This window comes from Corvus moneduloides, chromosome 10 (genome assembly GCF_009650955.1).
Source record: "Corvus moneduloides isolate bCorMon1 chromosome 10, bCorMon1.pri, whole genome shotgun sequence".
Lineage (NCBI taxonomy): Eukaryota > Metazoa > Chordata > Aves > Passeriformes > Corvidae > Corvus > Corvus moneduloides.
The window spans coordinates 9,004,410-9,022,951 of record NC_045485.1 but is presented as its reverse complement, the minus strand read 5'-3'; the positions used below and the strand labels follow the sequence as shown (position 1 = coordinate 9,022,951).

The following is an 18,542-nucleotide window of genomic DNA, read 5'->3' as shown; positions in this document are numbered from 1 at the left end:
TCATCCACCTCCATCACAAAGCACTGGTGAGCAAAGCCCAGTCATTGAAGGTATTCAAACTATCAAGAGTTCCATTTTGATGGAGATGGGCTGCAGAGCAATCACGCCTGTAGATCTACCCGTGTCTTTAGGGCATGAATGCCTGACAGGGGAGTAGCTCGAGCCAGTGGATGACTGCGTTTTATTAATCTCGGGTATGCCGAGGTGAGAAAGGTGCCCTTTGAGCGGTTCACGCACGTACAGGGCAGCAGGTGCGGTCACCCCGTGCGGGCGGGGGCTCGGCACACCCGGCCTGTCAGCACCCTCGCTGCCGGAGTGTCAGTCCCTGGAGCCCTGCCCCTGCCCTTGCCCCTCCGGTGCCGTGCGTGGAGCCCTACCCCTGCCCCGGGCGGCGGGGGGAGCGGCGGAGGAGGCGCCGGGAGTTCCCTTTCGGGGCATTGTGGGAAGGCGCGATGCGGCCCGGCCTCACCTGAGCGGGGCGGGCGGAGCGGAGGCGGCCGGGCCCCGCCGGCTCCCAGCCAGGCGCCGCACCATGGTGAGTGAGCGGGGCCGGGCCGGGCGGGAGTAGCCGCTTCTGCCCCCCGCAGCCGCCGAGCCCCCGGGCCGCCGAGCCCCTCGACGGGCGCGTTGTCAGGGCACGGAGTGAGGCCGGGCGGAGCGGGGCTGCCCCGCGCCCCTCGGCACCGGCTGCGCCGGGACCCTGAAAGCCATTCCCAGGCGGGTTCGAACAAGGTTTGCTTCTGTTTGGGGAAAAAGAAAGTTCTGTTCTTTTGCTTTTTGTTTCCCGACCCTCGGGGTGAGTTCGGGTCACGCCGAAGGCCTGTGATAGACAACCAGGAAAAGAAGGCTGTTACAGACAGGTTTTATAAAGTCTTCCTGTAACTTGAGGAGCTGAGGTGCAAGTCGGCTCCAATGCCTGGAGAAGGATCGAATGAGGTTTCTTATGGATCTGTCTTTAGGCTGAGTGGTGACGAAGTGGGTCAGTGTTGGGCAGTGGGTTTTCTTGTGACAGGATCGTTGGGAAGAGCTTTTCCCCAGGTATATTCCCTGGTGTCAGGTAAGTGGAGGGCTTGGACAGTAGCATCACCTCCAGCTCGGGCACTTCTGCGCCACTGCCGGGTCTCATGGGGGTTGTTGGGATTTGGCTTCATCTTTGCATCAGGTAATGCATCAGCGAGAGAGCAAATGGGTCTGGTTCTGTTCATTGTGTATCGGTTCACCAGTCTTTCTGTGCGACCCGGCTCCAGGGCTGGCAGTGGCTTGTTTGAGCTTGGAAGGGACAGCAGCCCTTCAGGTTAAAGGGCTGATGGGCAGGATCCGGGACGGGAGACCCTTTGCCTCTCCAGTGCTGCGCTTGGTAGTGGTGCTGAGATCAGAAAAGGTTGCTGTGGATGCTCTTTTGTTAAGCACGATGGCCAACATCTTGAAAACAATTGGCTAGATTTTCCCCAGGGGGAACTGCGGGCTCACGAGCAGTGAGATGGTCAATGGTGCCTCTTAATAGAGAAACCATCTCGCTGCTTGTTAATTCAGGCTTGAGGCAGGTTCTAGGGCATGCCCCGAGCTGCTGTCTTGCACAATTTCCCCATTGTGTGCACCTGTAATACCAGTTACTGGCAGTGCAGCTGAACAGAAGTCTCTCAACTCCTTCAGTGGAGGCCAAGTGCTGTTGTTTGTCTCTATCCTCAAAGGCAGAGCTGTGTTGTTTCTCTTCAGTGGTTTAGCCAGAATGCTAAATATGCGTTAGTGTCCTGTATTTAGAAAGGTGTACCTGTCATTGTATTTGCAAATAGAATATGCACAGTAATGAGTTTACAGATGGCAATGCAGTCTCCACACCTTAAGTCCCCATAGAGATGTAATTTTTCTGGTTACACCCTGAGACAGCCCTACATACCGACTTCCCTCTGGTAAAGCTTATGTAAACAACTGGAGTTCCTATTTTGCCCTTGAAGGTCAGTAAATAGGGCAGCTGATTTCAGGGAATCTGATCTCAGAACTCTCCTTGATGCATGTACTTTGCAAATGCCAGTTTTCAAAGCACTCATGATGGTCCCAGGGGAGCACTGCTTACAATAGTGCTGTTTATTGACGATTTGGAGACTGGCTGCTGTTTTGATGGTTAGAATTTTACAAGGTGAGTGTGCATTCTTACAAGTACAAATTTTATTTTTCCTTTTTTGAGGCCATAGTACAAATACTTGCTGGTGTTATTGCATTATGTTAGTGCTGTCAGCCTTACCCTGTTCTTCTCTTGTGGGTCTGGTGCGGATGAAACAGTGCTTTTGTCAGGGAACTCTTGCTTTAAATTCCTCTGTCATCCAGTCTCTGGAAAGGGGTTGTTAACACTGGGTTATGAGTCAAGAAATAAGGGTTTGCTGGGTTACAAACGAAGAATAAGCCTTATCCAGGCTCATGAGTGATGAGCTTTCAACAGGTAATTGAAACTCCATACACTCATTCCTCTGTCTTGGAATGACAGGGTTGTGCTTGCCACCGTTTTCTGTGTTCTGAGATGGAATTAATGGTTCTTGTGCAAATGGTACCATGTCTTAGTAAGAGGGTCGTTCCAGTTGTTTGCTCTCTTTTTCTGCAAATTTCCTGGCAAGTTTCAGGGAAGAGTCTGCTTAGCAAAGGTGACTTCATATCCTGCTGAGAAACACAGCTTTTGTACCCAGCTGCTGCTTTGTGACATGTTTTTTTTAAAAAAAAAGACTTTTTAGAAAGACTAAATTCTGCTTTCTGACATACATGGGTGCAGCAGAGATACATGTCTTTAGGATTGCTGTCTCAACAAAGTCAAAGAGTGAGGAGAGAGCACAGAGGAGAAAAAGCTAAGTCTCCCCAAGGACGTGTTTCTGTAGTCTCTTGTGCCTATAAGTGTTGCAAAACCTCGATCCTACTGCTGCCTCAGTGTTACCAGTATTACTTTTGTGAATAAATACAGGGCTCTGCTTGCATAGCTCTGAATGCAGAATTGGTGCCTGTATAGTAAAGGGTCTGATTCCCTCCTACCTGTGCTACTCATCATTACAGGGAGACAAATTAGTACTTGTGGGCATGATCTGAAACCCTGGAGAAAGATCAAAAGAATCCCATTGAGCACAGTGGCTCTAAAAATGTACTTGGCCTGAATAGAAAAAGGAGTTGGCAGGCACTGTTTCCACTTAGCAAGACATTTGACAACCAGTCACTGATCTTGAAGCTGGGGTGGAAATATTAGTTGCTGTGACTGCAGCTGCTGACACCTGCCTAGTGTTTGGAAATGAGCTCTCAGCTCTTCTGAATATTGATCTAACCAACACTCTCAATGCCCTTAATTGTTAAAATGGACGCGGATCTGCAAAAGATGTTTTCAATGATGCACAGATTTTACTATTTACAGTTCTAAGAATGACTGCTTGTTTTCCACTCATGATACAGCTGTGTATTGGCCTCACAAACACTAAGAACTTTGCCTCTAGACATTTACCTCTGAAAGGCAAGAAGGGCAACAGATTAGAGGAGAGGAGAGAAAATCACAAATAAATTATTCTGTTGTTCAAGGCAGCAGTTCTTATGCTACATGACAAAAAAAGTTCATGTGGTATTTCTTTGTTAATTTATCTTGTAGTGAGGTTTTGCTGTGGTAGTACATAGTGGCAATGGAATGACATCCTGTTTAGAAGATCCTGAGTAGACAGACTTCTGCTTGGAAAGAGGTCACTGTAGGGGAAGTGATAGAAACACATGAAATCATGAACACTATAAAGATTGGTTGCTACACAAAGAGTCAGGGTGCATCCTGTGAAATTTTTGGGCACTAAATGTATAAAAAATAAGTGGGAATACTTTTTCACAGAGTGTAGATAACTGGTTTTGATCCACTGCTGAGGGTGCTGTGGGTGTCCCAGTAGTTAGGCAGTTCATAGAGGGTGGGGCCACAGTTACGTTCTCTGGATGCAGTTTCTCTCCCTGAATCCTTAAACCTGCGATTACTGGAGACAGGACTACCAGAGTGAGTTTACAAATGCCCTGTTCCTTATGCTGTGCTCTTCTGGAAGCTGCTTAGATTAGAGTACAGCTCAGGGGATGATCCATAATCTGGCATTCTGTTATTCCCTGTCATTCAGCTGGATTTTAGAATACCATTTTGTGGGATTTGTGAGGAAAAACGTTTTTTAGGGTTCTTCTTTGGAAGACCCTGACTTGCCAGTTTTGGATGTTCCTTTTCCAAGTGCTCATGACTATTACAGGTTGTCACTGTTTAATGCTGGAGCCCGCTCAGGCCATGCAGGAATTGCAAGGCACACTTTACTGTCTCTGGGTAATAAGATCATTTCTGAAAAGCAGAAGAAATGTTACGAAATGTTTGTGTTTTTTTAATGTCTTCACTCAACAAATAAGGAAACTGCAGGCATGTCTCAGAGCCAGGAGTTACTAGGATGTAGAGTGCCTGGAGGGCTTTAGAGAAGGCCATAGTAGCTGTAGGCAAATGCAGGAAGAAGGCTGGAGTGGTAATGGGCAGCTGGGTCTGTCATGAGGCAAGAAAATGACAGATTTTGCTGCTTTTCTGTGTCTTTAGTTACTTCAAAATCCCATGTTTTATAAACAGTCCCGTGGACCTTCTGAAGCCATCAGTTCCCTGCAAGAAGCAGCAAAAGGACAAAATTATGAAAGTACTGAGGAAACTGGTGGGTCAGGGAGGGCAGATAGAGCTGCCCCTCCTTGAAGTACTTGAAACATTTACTCTTTGGCATCCATATCAGGCATTTCTGTGAGCCAGTCCTGGTCTTGCCAGTGATGCCTAAATTAAAACAATAATTCTCATGTGAAAATAATTCTGTATCTTGTGTATCCAGCTACATCCATCCCTGCCCATTCATTTCCCTACTATCCTATTCCTGCAGGCTGTCATCTGCATTTTCTTGTGTGTGTTGGCTCTGTGCTTTCTTGAGTGGCCACCCCTGGGCCTTTGCATTTCTGCAGATGGTGCAATGTAGAGAGGGAGTTGCAAGATCCGGTCCTGCAAGCATGGCATTTCATTTGGGAGTAGGAATACAGCATGCCGAGGCATTGGGGTAGGATGGGAAGGTGCAATTTACATTTGTGTGTTTGAAGGCAAGCTTGGCATGCCTTTCTGGCCAGACATGCCTTTCTGGCCTGGAATGGCCTAGTGTGTGTTTCTCAGCATTACAGACATAACCCCAGGTACTCTATGCACCAGTGTTTTTTCCTTCTCTAGCTTGCTGAGCTTATGTAGGATGTCCATCTGCTCTCGTCTGTTAGGAAGGGCATGAAAATCCCTCTTCACTAACCAGTAAATGTCTATTGTTGCCTTGCTGCTTGCTGTTGGAGCTTGGGGATGGCTTTGCTCAGACGCTTGCAGTTCTCAGTGCCTTGTTAACCAGCACAGCAGCTCTGTGGTCACCATCCTCTGCTTAGTCCCCTGGGGTAAGTGATGGGCACAAACCACAAAGGAATGAGAAACAGACTCACTGTTGTTGAATAAGATGCAGAAATGTACCATGTTGTGCCTTTGTCATTCAAGGCTGTGTGCTGGAAGGAGAGCAGGTGAAGTGTTGGGTGAGTGGTTTGTGCTCTTGAGTTCTAGAGGAGCCATGGGAAGGGCTGCATGAAGCTCTCAACAGCCTCTTGGCTCAGGAGATGGGATGGGAAAGAGGCAGTACCTCAGGCATTTCCTTACTTTCAAGTCTCATGACAAGACTCGGATAAATAGCAGAATGGATTTGTGGTCCTTTCTCATTCTAGAGGCTAAATATTGGGCCAACATATAAAGCATTTTGTGAGATCCTCTGCTCTGGCCCTTTCTTCTGTAAACAATGGTTGCTTCTTTTATGTTTATGCTTAGGTTAAATCCATGGGTTTTTTACCTTAATGAAAAAGTGCCATTTAAAAGGGAAAATTGAGAATTTCTCTATTGAAAATGCCTAAATTCAATACTTCAGTGTTTCCAAAAGATTATCCCATGCTCTTTCAGAGTAATAAACATGATCTGAACTCGTGTATCTTTGGCCCTTTTGGAGCTCAGGTTTTCTGTGAACATCTTTGTTGGGAGCTGAAGGAATGGGTGTGAGGCTGCTGTCAACCTGCACTGTTCCTGTTCCACCAGACATGGGAATCCCCAGGCTGGAGCAGTGTCTGTCAGCTGCCTGAGGAGCCAGGGAAGCTTGTCACCTTCTGGGAGTGCCTGCCCTGTCCCAGAGCAAAGATTTTTAACTTTGCTCCTAGAGAGGTCAGAGGCAAGGGAAGGGCATTGCTGTGCCTTCATGTAGCAGGGCTTTGCAAATAACTGATAAGGCAAAGTGGAAATGAAACTAAAAGAGCTGCACCTTTTGCTGGAATCCACTGGGTGAGATTTTAGCTCTGTTTCTTCCCTAGGAGTTCAAGGAACAGACTGGAAAAATATCTTCCTGTGACTGTGAAGTACACTGGGGTTGTAGTGAATTAGGTGTAGCTCTTGGCAGCTTGTTCAGCCTCTCCCTGGTCTCTTCCTCCTTGTAGTAACCTAATGAAGGTGTCCTCTGCCTCCCAAAAACAGGTAAGCAAATAAAAACACCTCTAAGAGGCCAGCCTAGGAGGCAGAGGGGATGTGACTACCTAGTTAATAATTGTTTCAAATCTCTTCAAACTGCTGTTTTCTGTGAGCTCAGCCAGCTCGCATGCCTGCTGTGTCTGTCCCGTGGCCGGCATGGAAGGGACAGTGGTGTGGCTGCTTCCCACGGCTGTGCTGCAGTCCCTGGCCTGCTCTCCTATGGCAGAGCCTGAGGCAGCTTTTATGCAAACTCCAGCTAGGATCTGTTCTTGCTTATTACCTGAAAACTGGAGTAATTCCACTTGCAGCAATAAAAACTTAAGAAAATCGAGAGTAATTGTCCTCTGTAAAAACTGGATGCCATTGCCTGCATCTACCCCTGTGGAACTGTTTTGGGAAGCTGTGCTGCCTCTGCTCTCCAGAGCAGTGCAGGAAATGCAGCGTTGATGTTGGTGGGATAGCCGAGCATGTGAGGAGGAGGAGGCACAGGCATGCCTGTGCTGTGGAGGGGACGCTGGGGAAGGAATGCCACCAGTTTATGAGGAATGAGCCAAGGTCGGGAGAACTCGACCTGCTGGATGTAGAGATAAGCGGGAGCAGAGCCGGAGGGAGATTGTGGGGCACTTACAGGGCACTTAGAAAGCTCCTTGAGCCTTGTTTTCTGGTCCTTAGGTAGGGATCGGAAGTGAGAAGCTTGAGCTCAGCTATACTGTTGTGATTGTAGTTTTATTTAATTCAAGTGAGGCTATCAAGAAGGTTGTTGCTGTCTGGATCGATACCATATGTTATAAATACCCTTCAAATGCTGGTGTGCTCGTCCATTTAACATCTTCAGTAATAAGATAAGGGTGACTTCTGCATCATGAAAAGCATAAAATCAATGTGTAACTATGGTCACGTGTGCCTGTAATGATCTGGCACAGCTTTTATTGCAGGGACTTTGGATGTATTGTTTAGGGGAAATTGCTCAGAAATATTCCTAATGGAGATTAAATGAGGAAGAATCATGTGCCAGGTAGGCAGCAATACACTGCTTCGGGATTTCTGTGTTGCTGCGTTTGTGCTTATTTTCTTTTTTCTTGCTTGCTTACATCATGCAGACTAAGTACATGTTTTAAATTTTAAAGCTGAGAGCCAACAGTATTTAACAAATATCTGTCAGCTCCTGTGCTGCTGCGAATTAATGTTTTAGTGACAGAGTAAACAAGTAAGGAAATTAATGTTTTTAATATATTTTTAAGTAGTCTGTTTTGAATTTTACATATTTGCTTTAGAAGTGTCTGAAACCCGAGAGTGTATATTAAAGGTCAGTAGCCAGATGGGATTTCATGTAATAGCAGAATACCAAAATACCTTTACTTGAGTGTGTTAGTATTCTGTCTTGTCCTGATGTGGGTAGATTGTTAGTAGGTCAATTGTTCTCTGTTCAGTACATCTTTTTCATTTCACCCTAAACACCTGGCATTCCCAACCAACTGTGTGTTCACAGTATAGGTGGGTTTTTTTTTTTTTTTAATTTCAGTATTTACTTTCCTCTCCCTGCTCCGAAATAAAACAAAAAACCCCACTAAACAAAGCAAAAACTAAAAGGAATTTTTTATTCTTGAAATGTTTTGGGGATTAAAAAAAAAGCTAATGGCTGGAATAATGTGAATGTTCATATTTTTTTGAAGAAAAAAAATTATTGAAAGTAGGTTTTGTTCATTTTCAGTTGTGATGTGAAAATAAATACTGATAAAAAATCTGGATGCCTATGTTGGGAAATAGATTCTTTCATATCAGAGGAAAGAATGAAAAATAGTAAAAGAGAAGCAGAATATGAACTTAACTAGACTAAAACAGTGGCAGCAGATCAAGCAGACTTCAGGGGAATCAGAATAAGTTTAAAAGGAACTTTATCATAGCAAGTCGCTTCCTCTCCACCAGGTACAGCCAGTCAGTCTGGTTTTCCCCAGGCTCATGCTGGCAGCTAAAGGTCTGGATTTTCATCCCACTTCCCATTTTATGTTGTCTGGGAATTTTCGTTGGTTAGCAGGTCCTGTATTGTCTGTTGCCCTACAGGAAGTTTTTAAGGAAAGATGAAATTTTCCACTCTCTGCCAAGATGTCTGTTTAAGCAATTCCTAATTTGCAAATTTTACTTACATGTGAGTTTCAGCTGTCTGTTTTATAAAGGTGGCTTTGATTTTGGAGGGCTCTTAACCGAATTTGGAGAGGTTACAGGTGAAGCAGAGTGTAAGCCCAGAGCTGCTGGAGTGACAGAGCTGCCTCACTGAGCAAATCCTTGCCCAACCAACCGCTCAGACAGGAAAGAGGATTCTTGCTGGTTTTTTCTGCAGTCTTCCTCTTCTGCCTTCCCTCCCCTGAGGCTCCTCGTAGTGTTCCTTCTCTATCTTCCTCTCCTCCCCCAGGGACATGGAGCAGCCAGATGCCACAGAACAGGTTTGAAACCAGTCAGCAAATGTTACGCAGGTTGAATTACAGGAGGAGGAGAAGCAGTTCTAGTGCACATTCTTCTTTCTCACAGTGGGGTGAATTACAGCCTCTTGCACACCCCTGGAGTTCACCTTGCAGGAATAAATGGGGCATCTTTTATATGTTTGTGTTATTGAACAGTAAACTGGAGAAATTACTCTGGGAAAGGAAAGCCAGGAAAGCCCCTTCCCTGTGTATTCGTTTTTATCTGCTACCCCTGCAGGTGGTTTTTTGTGTGTGTAGTGGAATACAGCCCTGTAGACAGTTGTACTAATTGTCGCTGATCAGGTTAAATTTTAAACCCTCTGTAAAGGCAGAAATGATCCAAGTTTGAAACCAGTGAGCCAGTTGTAATGTGTTTGATCTGTCTGAAGTGTATAATGGCCAAATACTGGGGAAGGCTGCACCAAAGGGGACCTGCAGTCCTGGCAGGGAACAGTCCAGAAGACAAGCTTGAGTGAGCTGCTTATCAGATTATTACAGCCCATTAGTTAAAGAAGGAAAGGTCTTCCAAGGAAGGTGGAAAGAAATCACAGTGTGTGTTAGTTTTACATATCTCTTTTATATTTGCTGTTCATGAATATCCAAACCTTCCGTATTTTGCCTTTTTTAATATCTGGTTCTATTTACTGGTAAATTATTTCATATCAAAATCTAGCATTTGATTTTTTTCATAGCCCTGAAACTAAGTGTGTTGGTTTTTATCCTGGTACAGTTTTGTAGATCTTGACAGAACAGAAAGCCGCATAACTTTCCAACCTGTTATGTAACTTAGTGCTGCAATTGATTCAGAGATGCATGAGAAGGGGATAGAGTTCAAGTTTCGAAATCTGGTTTAAATATTTGGTTTGAAAAATACCCCATCAAACTATTTCCAACAGCCTGCAAATGGTAACCAAATGACTGCATTTTCTTACTGACGTTTATGGAGGTCATTTTGCATGGTGTTGTGGGTGGTTGGGTCTGATTCAGTAAACAAGCTAATAAAGTTACTCTGAGCTCCCAAACCAAAGCTTGTCTCCACAGACTCCACATGTGAAGGAATCCAATGCTCTCCTAGCAGCTGTATTCTTCATCCCGACCCACTCAGTCTCAGACCTAAAAATTCCCTCCGGTATCGCCCCTGAGTCTGGTGATTGTTAGTCACAGCCAGCATACCCTGGGATGGTAGGAAAGGGAACTAAGCACTCTGCTTTTTAAGGTATTCTGCTTGTAGCAAGTCATTTGCCTTTGTTTTCCTCTGGAATTGGAACTTTTAAAGATGAGTAAAGCATTTCAGGATAATCTATTCTATTGAAAGCCAACCAGAAACTTCCAAATCAACATCTGTCTTGTCATCAGTAGTATAGGAAAGCAAATACATTTTCACAGTCAAGGAGCAAGGAACAGATGAGCTGTTAGATTTGTGTTTGTGCAGTACTTCAACATTTCCAGGTTTATTGATGCATCAGAGTCTTTCCGGTGGGATGCGATGAACAGAGCCATGAGAGTGAGGAATGTGTTGTGTTGTGACAACAGTGGGGCTGGGCAGAGCAAAGCTGAACTGAATGGAACAGCATTGGATGTTGAAATTGAAAATGCTGAAAGCCGTTTAACCTTTTAAGAATGTATCATTTACCTCCTGCAGAGTTCTCCAGATTGAAGGGGCTTCAGAAATTAGTAAAAGGAAGAACCAGAAGAGGAGAAACTCCCCACACTATTTTTGCTTCTAAGTACCTGCAGCATTCTAATATGTTGTTTTGTTACAGTAGTTCTGAGCTGGCCAGTGATATGTACCTAAGCTTGAGGGTGCACTATTTTGCTGCAGACTATAAAATTAGAATTGTGCTACAGTAAAGGCTTTACCTATTTTCTAGCTGTAGATATTTCTGTTATGATAAAATTGCCATGTGAGGTATGCAGTTATAGTCCACATATGAAACTGTGGGACAGGAGACCCAAACAAGGAGATTTTTGGAGCTTGTGTATGAATGTTTATGCATTTAGGAGCATTAATGGATATTTTCTGATTGGAAAGAACATTGCCTCGGCTCATTAAAGTGGTGCTGAGACATCAACTGCATGTGTAGAAGAAACAGTGAAGTTCTCAAAGCAGTTTCAAGTGAAGAGCAACTCACTTTCCTATGGGTGAAGCATAACATCCTGAAGTAACTAAGTCAGAAAGTGGTGGTAATATTCACAGTGATTTCCTGGTTTGTTGGTATTTAACCTTTTAGGGGCATACGGTTGCACTTCTGGAAATATATGTGTATTACTTGAAGGCACTCAGGTTTAAGGTCTCTTGTGTTCAACAGCTGACACTAAACCAGAATACCTTTTCATTTTCTTTCCTATTGAAACACTGCAGGCAAAGGATGCCACAAAGCTCAGTCTTACGCTGAACATGCCGTCAGCTTTTGATAGAGATTCGTTGACTCATTCCCTGCATTTCTAGTCAAATCTGATCATCCTCTCCTATCTGATGATTCAATATATTTTTAGAAATTTGTTTTATCAAATAGCTGCTACCTGTATCCAATGACTTTTAGATGGACTCCCGCTGACCTGCTGCTCTTATCTGCTGTGGAACCTATGCTCTGCTTTTCAAAACACCCTCATCTTTACAAGGGCTGTGGAGTTAATGTGCTGTGCATCAAGCAAAATAGCCTTTGATTCAGCCAGCTCCTCTCTGCGGACAAGTGTATGAACAGTGAGTGCTGTCCCTACGTCACCTGGGAAGGGGTAACCCTGGCAGCTGGAAGATTCCCATGTCAAAACCCAGCTGGTAATATGAACAGAGAAAGGAAAAACTGTGGTGCTTTGCTCTTCACTGTAATCAGGCCATGTGTCCTGCCAGCAGCATACTTGTTTTTATTTAGCAAGCTTCTCTGGAGAGTATTACAGGACTCAACACAAGGCAGCTACAAAATCCTTGTAATTTTATCAAGCACATTAGACTAACTATGGCAAGAGCCTTAGTTCCAGCAGTAGATCCTGCCACAGACACATGACTAAAACAGTCCTCCTTTCCCTAAAATGATCCCACATTTGAAGTCTTTCTCAGTATAGTCAGAACTCTTATCTCCAGACTACTCAACAACTATGCAACTCAATAGCTAGAGAATGGTTCTGAATTATGAATGAATGCGTTGTTTAAAATCCAGTAGCTTTTCCTTTTTTTTTTCTTTTATGTAGAAGCTTCTCTGCTCAGAGTTTACCGGAGTGTGGAATGATTTTATCTTCACAGAAATCTGCACTGTAATCTTTATAGTGATTGTGAACATTAATTTATAATCCTCACTGTGGAAATGTAGTGATGGAGTATAGGTACAGCAATAAACTGGAACAGGAAACAAGGAGCAGAAGTGTAGATTGAAAAACTCTAGGGAAGGATAAAGTTAGGCTAATGGTGAGGGATGTGGTAAGAGACCTGCTGTATTGGGGCTTTGCAAGGATTGGGAGCAAGTGAGGAAAGTGAAGCTCCTGTGCTTCTCCCTGGTCCTCCCAGGATCAGGGGAAGCTACCAGTCACTGTATGGACAACTGGCAGTGTACCTGTCATCATCCACATGGATGTGACTACGCTTAGACATCCTTCCTGCAAATCCCTGGGTCCTGGTATTGGTACTGGTGAGAACAGCAATCAGGAAGCCTGGCATGAACAGGGTGGTTCAGATGTCTTTGGCCATTAAAAACGTCTCTATCCCCCCTAGGTGGGGTTGTAGGGTTTTTTTTTCCATTTAGCAGATGTCCTGTTGGAGAAGGATGTTGTCCTCAAACTGATGTCCTGCATTCTTAAAGCCATTTCCATGCTCTGGGTGAATGGGTTACTGTACTGCTAATACACACTATGGTCAGTTATTTTAACCTGCTAATAGTAGTATTTGTATAAATGTGAATTGATACTTTCCTCCCAAAGCCCCACTAGCATTTAAAAGCTGGCTCTTATGTATTTCAGTAATACTGCTTATGTAAGCATGAAAAAATCATAGGTCAAACCTTGTAAAATTACAACTACCTTTAAATTTGAAATTTTAGAACAGTGTAGATATTGTCCTTTATTTAATACAGTATCACTCACTGCAGTCTATCCTTTGTCATTACAGTCATCTGAGTTTCATAATATCCTGATTTCTTCAGTAAAACCAGTCAAGCTTCCTTTCCAAAGTAGGTTTCTTCTGCCCCTTACTGCCTCTTCTGGGAACGTGCTGCTTTGTGATCTGAAACAGTCCAATATCAGAGTTGTTAGTGATTATAATTGCTATCTCAGTATTCGTATTTCTAGTCTTCTGCCGCACTGATCTTGATTTCCCTGCTCCTGTTGTGGATAAGTCTTTATTCCCTTCACTGAGGTATCTGATTTTGCTGGAGGAGGGGGTGGTGCCCTCTTCTCACCACTGCAAAGTGGTGATGCTCCTCCTGTTCCCCAGGGCAGGGGCAGAAAACGAAGCAAAGCTGCTGTTTGCACAAGGTAAGGAGGGTGGGTAGGAGAGGATGTAAAGTGTTTGCCTAGGGAAGAGGTGCCACAGGGAGGGGAGAGCTGCCTGGGAAAGGACTAGGAGAGAGGAGGGATCTTTCCCATGCTGAGCCTCCCCCAGACCTCACTGACACCATGTCCAACCATCATGCCAGGGCTGGAGATGTGTGGCCAGGACTTGGATTTCTGGTGCTAGGCAGAGGAATGCTCTTCCCTGGCCATGGCCCTGGTGTTAACCATGTTGCTTTGTTTACTCTAGATACACTTTATACTGCTGTTCAGTCGGCAGGGGAAGTTAAGGCTTCAGAAATGGTACACGACGCTACCTGATAAAGAGAAGAAAAAGATCATTCGAGAAATTGTTCAGATTATTTTGTCTCGCAATCAAAAAACAAGTAGTTTTGTTGACTGGAAAGACCTCAAGCTTGTTTACAAAAGGTGTGAGTAATTTTGCAAGAACATATAATCACTATTCATATGAATAACATGCTAGAAGAGTCAAGATAAAGGCTCACTTGAAGAAAAGCAGGAAACAACACTCATGGTGCTGGGCTGAGTCAGGAGCATGCCATTGGCAATCTGGGTATAACAAGGCAGTGTCTCCGGACAAACCAGCAGGGTAATTGTGGGGTGCAGAATACTTGTACAGAGTCTGTCAAATGAGAAAAACAGGAGTAACCTAATAAATATTAGTGTTTAGAAGGCTTTAGACTTCCCTGCTCGTTCAGATTCCCCAGGGTAGCCTGGCTGAGATTTATGTGCTGGGTTTTATCAGCTGTGGAGGTTGCAGGAACTTTTCCAGGGCACTTTCATAATTTTGTCAGGTTTTGTTTTTGAGATATTTGTTGCTCTGGAAGGTGTTAATTCCCATTTCCTTTTCCAAAGAAATCATTGGTCCCCAGTTACCTGATGCCTAATGTCAACTGTCTGTTTAGTCTCCTAAAGCTGTAGCAAACAAAAGTAGCCTTAAGGTGTAGCACACTGCGTAAATGAAACATCTCCCATTTAGCAGAAATTGAGTTCCATGCTGCAAAGATAGGGATATAAACATCTGACGAGGAGCTGTAACAAATTGGCCTCCAGCCAACAGCATCAGCAAGCTGAATGGATCTTGGCTTGGTTTAAACATAAAGTTTTGATGCAACTTAGTTACAAAGCTTGTTTGGTCTAAGCAGTTTCATGCATTCTAGCCTTATGTAAAACACTGTCATTTGGCAGCCAGCAGGCTTGTTGAGATGTAACTCCTTTCACCTTTATTTTTGCCTTATTTTTATTTTTTAATTAGAAGGGGTAGCTTGTCTTCCAGTTTAATTAACCTCACTTACTGTAGTGCTATTGCAGCAGGTAGAGGAGACCTGAAAGTACTACTTACTACTGATTTATTGCTTGTTTTATTATGTCCAGTGTTATAGGTGTCCCACTTTACCAAGGGTGGAGTTGGTTCTTCTAATTAAAATAATAATTTGTTTAAAATTACCTGGTCTATTAAAGTGTTTTCTGGAACACAATAAGAATGAAAGAAAATGGTTGTTTTAGAGACTAGATAGGAATTAAATGTCATATGAATGACCTCTAAGAGATGAGCAGAGCAGTGAGGTCCCAGCTGTTCACCCCCATGTTTTTGCCTTTGTTTCCCCAGGTATGCTAGTTTGTATTTCTGCTGTGCAATAGAAGACCAGGATAATGAGCTCCTGACACTAGAGGTCGTACATCGATACGTGGAGCTCCTGGACAGATACTTTGGAAACGTAGGTTTCACTTCCTCCCATGAACTCGTTCCTGTCTGTCTGATAAACAAAATTATGTGCAGCTGATTTGCTTTGTGCTCCATACTTGCCCTGCAGGTGCTCACAATCCAGAATGAAATTAATGATTAAAGTATTTTATAAAATAGTGCTGAAATGATCAAATTGTTTTTCCATCCTTTTTCCACTCACCCGGAATTAATCTTGATGCTTTGTATATCTGTCTTGGGATAGAATTTGAAGGCAAAGCTTCAGGAAAAATTATTTTTAAAAATCCAAAACAGGTTAAAGTACTTTAATTCTCTCTCCTGACATCTTCAGATACACTGTTTTTGTTTGTTTCCTAATACTGTGTAACAATGAAGGACATAGAGGCAAAATATAAAGTCAGTGTGTTTTTAAAGAAAAGACTTTAAGGAGGTCCAAATAAGTCTTTCAGTAAGTCTTTAGAGACTACAAGAGACCCATCTTTTCTATGAATATTTTTGAAATTATCCTGCCTACCTTAATTCATATTTTACTTAAATCAGTGTGCCGTGACTCGCATCTGTACAGCCTCAAAACTGAAAAGCAGTTGGTGGCTGTTGCTGGGCAGGGAATTGTCTTTCTCCGTGAAACTGTGAATGTATGTAACCCATGTTACAAGGGCTATATAGGACCTGTGATAAGGTTAGTGGGCCAGGAGGTCAGCTTTGGTCTCTGAAAACCGGCATGAACTTAATAATAAGTGGAATATCTTTGCTGTAGGTCTGTATATGTGGAGAGAATATGTGCAGAAGCTTCAATATTACATAACATGCAGTTTGTTTCTTCAGCCTGCTACCTGCCACAGGGGTTCATATGCTGAGTATATTTGATCATTGCAACAGCCTTTGGCCCAGTAGTGCTTATGATACTGTAAAATACTGTAAAAGTGATTTAAATGAGGTTGTTGCCTTTTGTTCTGGCAGGTGTGCGAGCTGGATATTATCTTTAATTTTGAAAAAGCTTACTTTATTCTTGATGAGTTTATAATTGGTGGAGAAGTACAAGAGACTTCAAAGAAGACTGCAGTGAAAGCCATAGAAGACTCTGACATGTTGCAGGAGGTAAGGCAGAGGAGGACAAAAGGCAAACACCTCATCTTCCTACATCTTTCTTGTTTGACAGGAGATGAAAACACAGCTAGGCACTTCTGGTGCTTAATTATCCAAGTGTGTCTTACATTCAGTTTCAACAGGTACAACAGTGCAGTTACAAATAAGCTTTAAATTCAACCCTCTGGAATTACCTGGAGGCTCTTTATATAAAGCTGTTGCTCTCTCGCAGTTTAACTGCTAGAGTTTATTAAGAAATAGTTTAAGATGTATCTAAGATATTTCTGTAATATATGAACATAATCTAAGGTTATATTTTATGTATATGTAAATACAGAAAAATCTCTTCTGTTTCACTAATACATTGGAAACGTGACCTACTATTAGCATTTAAAATTGGAAAGAGTATGTGCTGGAAAATTCTGCTTTCATTCAGAAGCACCTGTGTAGTTTTTCTGCAGGGCACAGATACAAAACCCTTATTCAGAACCCTGCAGGAATTCTCTTGTTGTAACTTGGAATGTAACTGGTACTGTTGAGCCAGGAATTGCAAAAGCAGTTGAATATGATGGGTTTAATTCGTTTTTATCTCAATAGTGAAGTATCCATCACAGTCCTGAAGGGAGCAGCAGATTTTAAACCACTCTATTACATGTTTTTAAAGCAGAATTATTTCTGCATTTTAATCAGTGTGATCTAATTTCATGCAAAACTGCAACTGTCCTCAAAGAGGACAAGAAGGTTTCTATGAATATTACTGTACCACTCCATAAGGCAATGCATCGGTTGTTTATTTGTTTTGTTTCCTAGACAGTGGAAGAATACATGAACAAGCCTGCATTTTAACGTTAAACTACCTGGAGAGAAAACTGCTGTATGCACCTCTAAAGTGCACTTCCTGAAATTGCTGTATGCACCTCTAAGTGCACTTCCTGAAATTGCTTCCCAATGTGCCAGATCCTCAGAGAAATACCGAAAACCAATAACTGAAGGGGTGTGTTTGTATGATGGTGAAGATGAAGGTCAGCTAATGTAGCAAAGGGTTTAACAATTCTGTGCATTGCATTACTCTGCATATGAGTTTCTCAGAGTTGTTATTACCCCAATCTAGTTTCTCTTCTGGCTGGACTGAACTTTTGTTTTGCACCAGATCTTATAGCTATGGGTTTTGTCATCACAAAATGCTCCTTTGACAGTACTTTGCAGAGGTATTTTTACTAGTTTTGTTCACTGCTGACTGTATGACTCTACTTTTGTACAAATGTCTGTTATTTTGATGCAATGGTTATTCTGCTGTAATAATAATTTTTTTTCTAAAAGCCAAACTGTTGTGGGCCCTGATTTCGCAAACTTGTTGTGACAACATTAACCCTTGAAGTATGTGAGGAAATATGCATCTCTTTGGGACAGCCTCTTTCTTCCACTGTCTTCCTTCTCTTTTCTGCTCTGGTCTGCTAGTAAGACTGCTCCAACTGCTCCTAGAGTGCACTCCATGCCTCCATGTGATTTGGAAGACTGTTTGACTGAAGGTAGGCTTCTCTTAGGTTTAATGAATCCGTTTTTTGCTGCTGCATGCACATGGTCTATTTCTGTCTTTCTCCTCATTTTCCTATCCCCTTCCTAGTTCCCCTGGACTTCTGCAATGGCTCCAAACTTTGGAATTGTGCAGCATGAGTGCAGGAGAAAACCTGAAGAGAAAAAATCAGCCTTTGGAAGATAATCTCGTATATCTTTTGGTATCCCAAACCCCTATTTCCCAGTAGAGTTTTTCAGTCTCAAATTCACACACCTGTTGGGATGATCAGCTTTCTTGTAGTTGAAGATGGCCTGTTTTTGTCAAGGCTGGACAATTTAATCAGCTTTTTATAACTTTGCAAGCTGCAAAAAGGATAAAACAGTAGAGAGGAGTCAGCTGGGCTGTGTGCCCTCGTGTGTGTTGTGAACCTCTGTAGCCAAATGTGTGTGGAGCCAGGTGTGTTAACTTGCCTTTCAGTGCAGTTTAGACTCTATACACTGATGGAACTGGCTTCCTTACAGAGATTGTCCTCCTTTAACAGAACCCAAAGCTCAGAGAAATTCTGTTTATCTGAGCCCATAACTCTCAGCTAGATGTTTTGTCTCTGTCAAATCATGAAATTACTCTATACAAAAATTAGGAAAGTTATCAGACAAATATGCCAGAATGATCCAACCATTGATTTGCCTTCCTGTCAAGATGTATTTCCCTTGATTTCTGGCATGTACAGTCAGTATTTTC

General features: G+C 43.1%; 1 protein-coding gene across 2 annotated transcripts; it reads left to right on the top strand.

The window, feature by feature from the left end:
* Positions 1-452: 452 nt before the first annotated feature.
* AP1S3 (adaptor related protein complex 1 subunit sigma 3) lies at positions 453-17,610 on the top strand. Of its 2 annotated transcripts, none has more exons than XM_032118902.1 (5): positions 453-535; positions 13,724-13,902; positions 15,104-15,212; positions 16,160-16,297; positions 17,096-17,610. In XM_032118902.1, the coding sequence occupies exons 1-5, from the start codon at positions 533-535 to the stop codon at positions 17,129-17,131; spliced, it is 465 nt and encodes a 154-aa protein (XP_031974793.1). In that variant the 5' UTR covers positions 453-532; the 3' UTR covers positions 17,132-17,610. The 2 variants fall into 2 exon arrangements, with proteins under 2 accessions (XP_031974793.1, XP_031974794.1); XM_032118903.1 differs by lacking the exon at positions 453-535 and adding an exon at positions 13,481-13,625 and having other exon boundaries at positions 13,722-13,902.
* Positions 17,611-18,542: the final 932 nt, after the last annotated feature.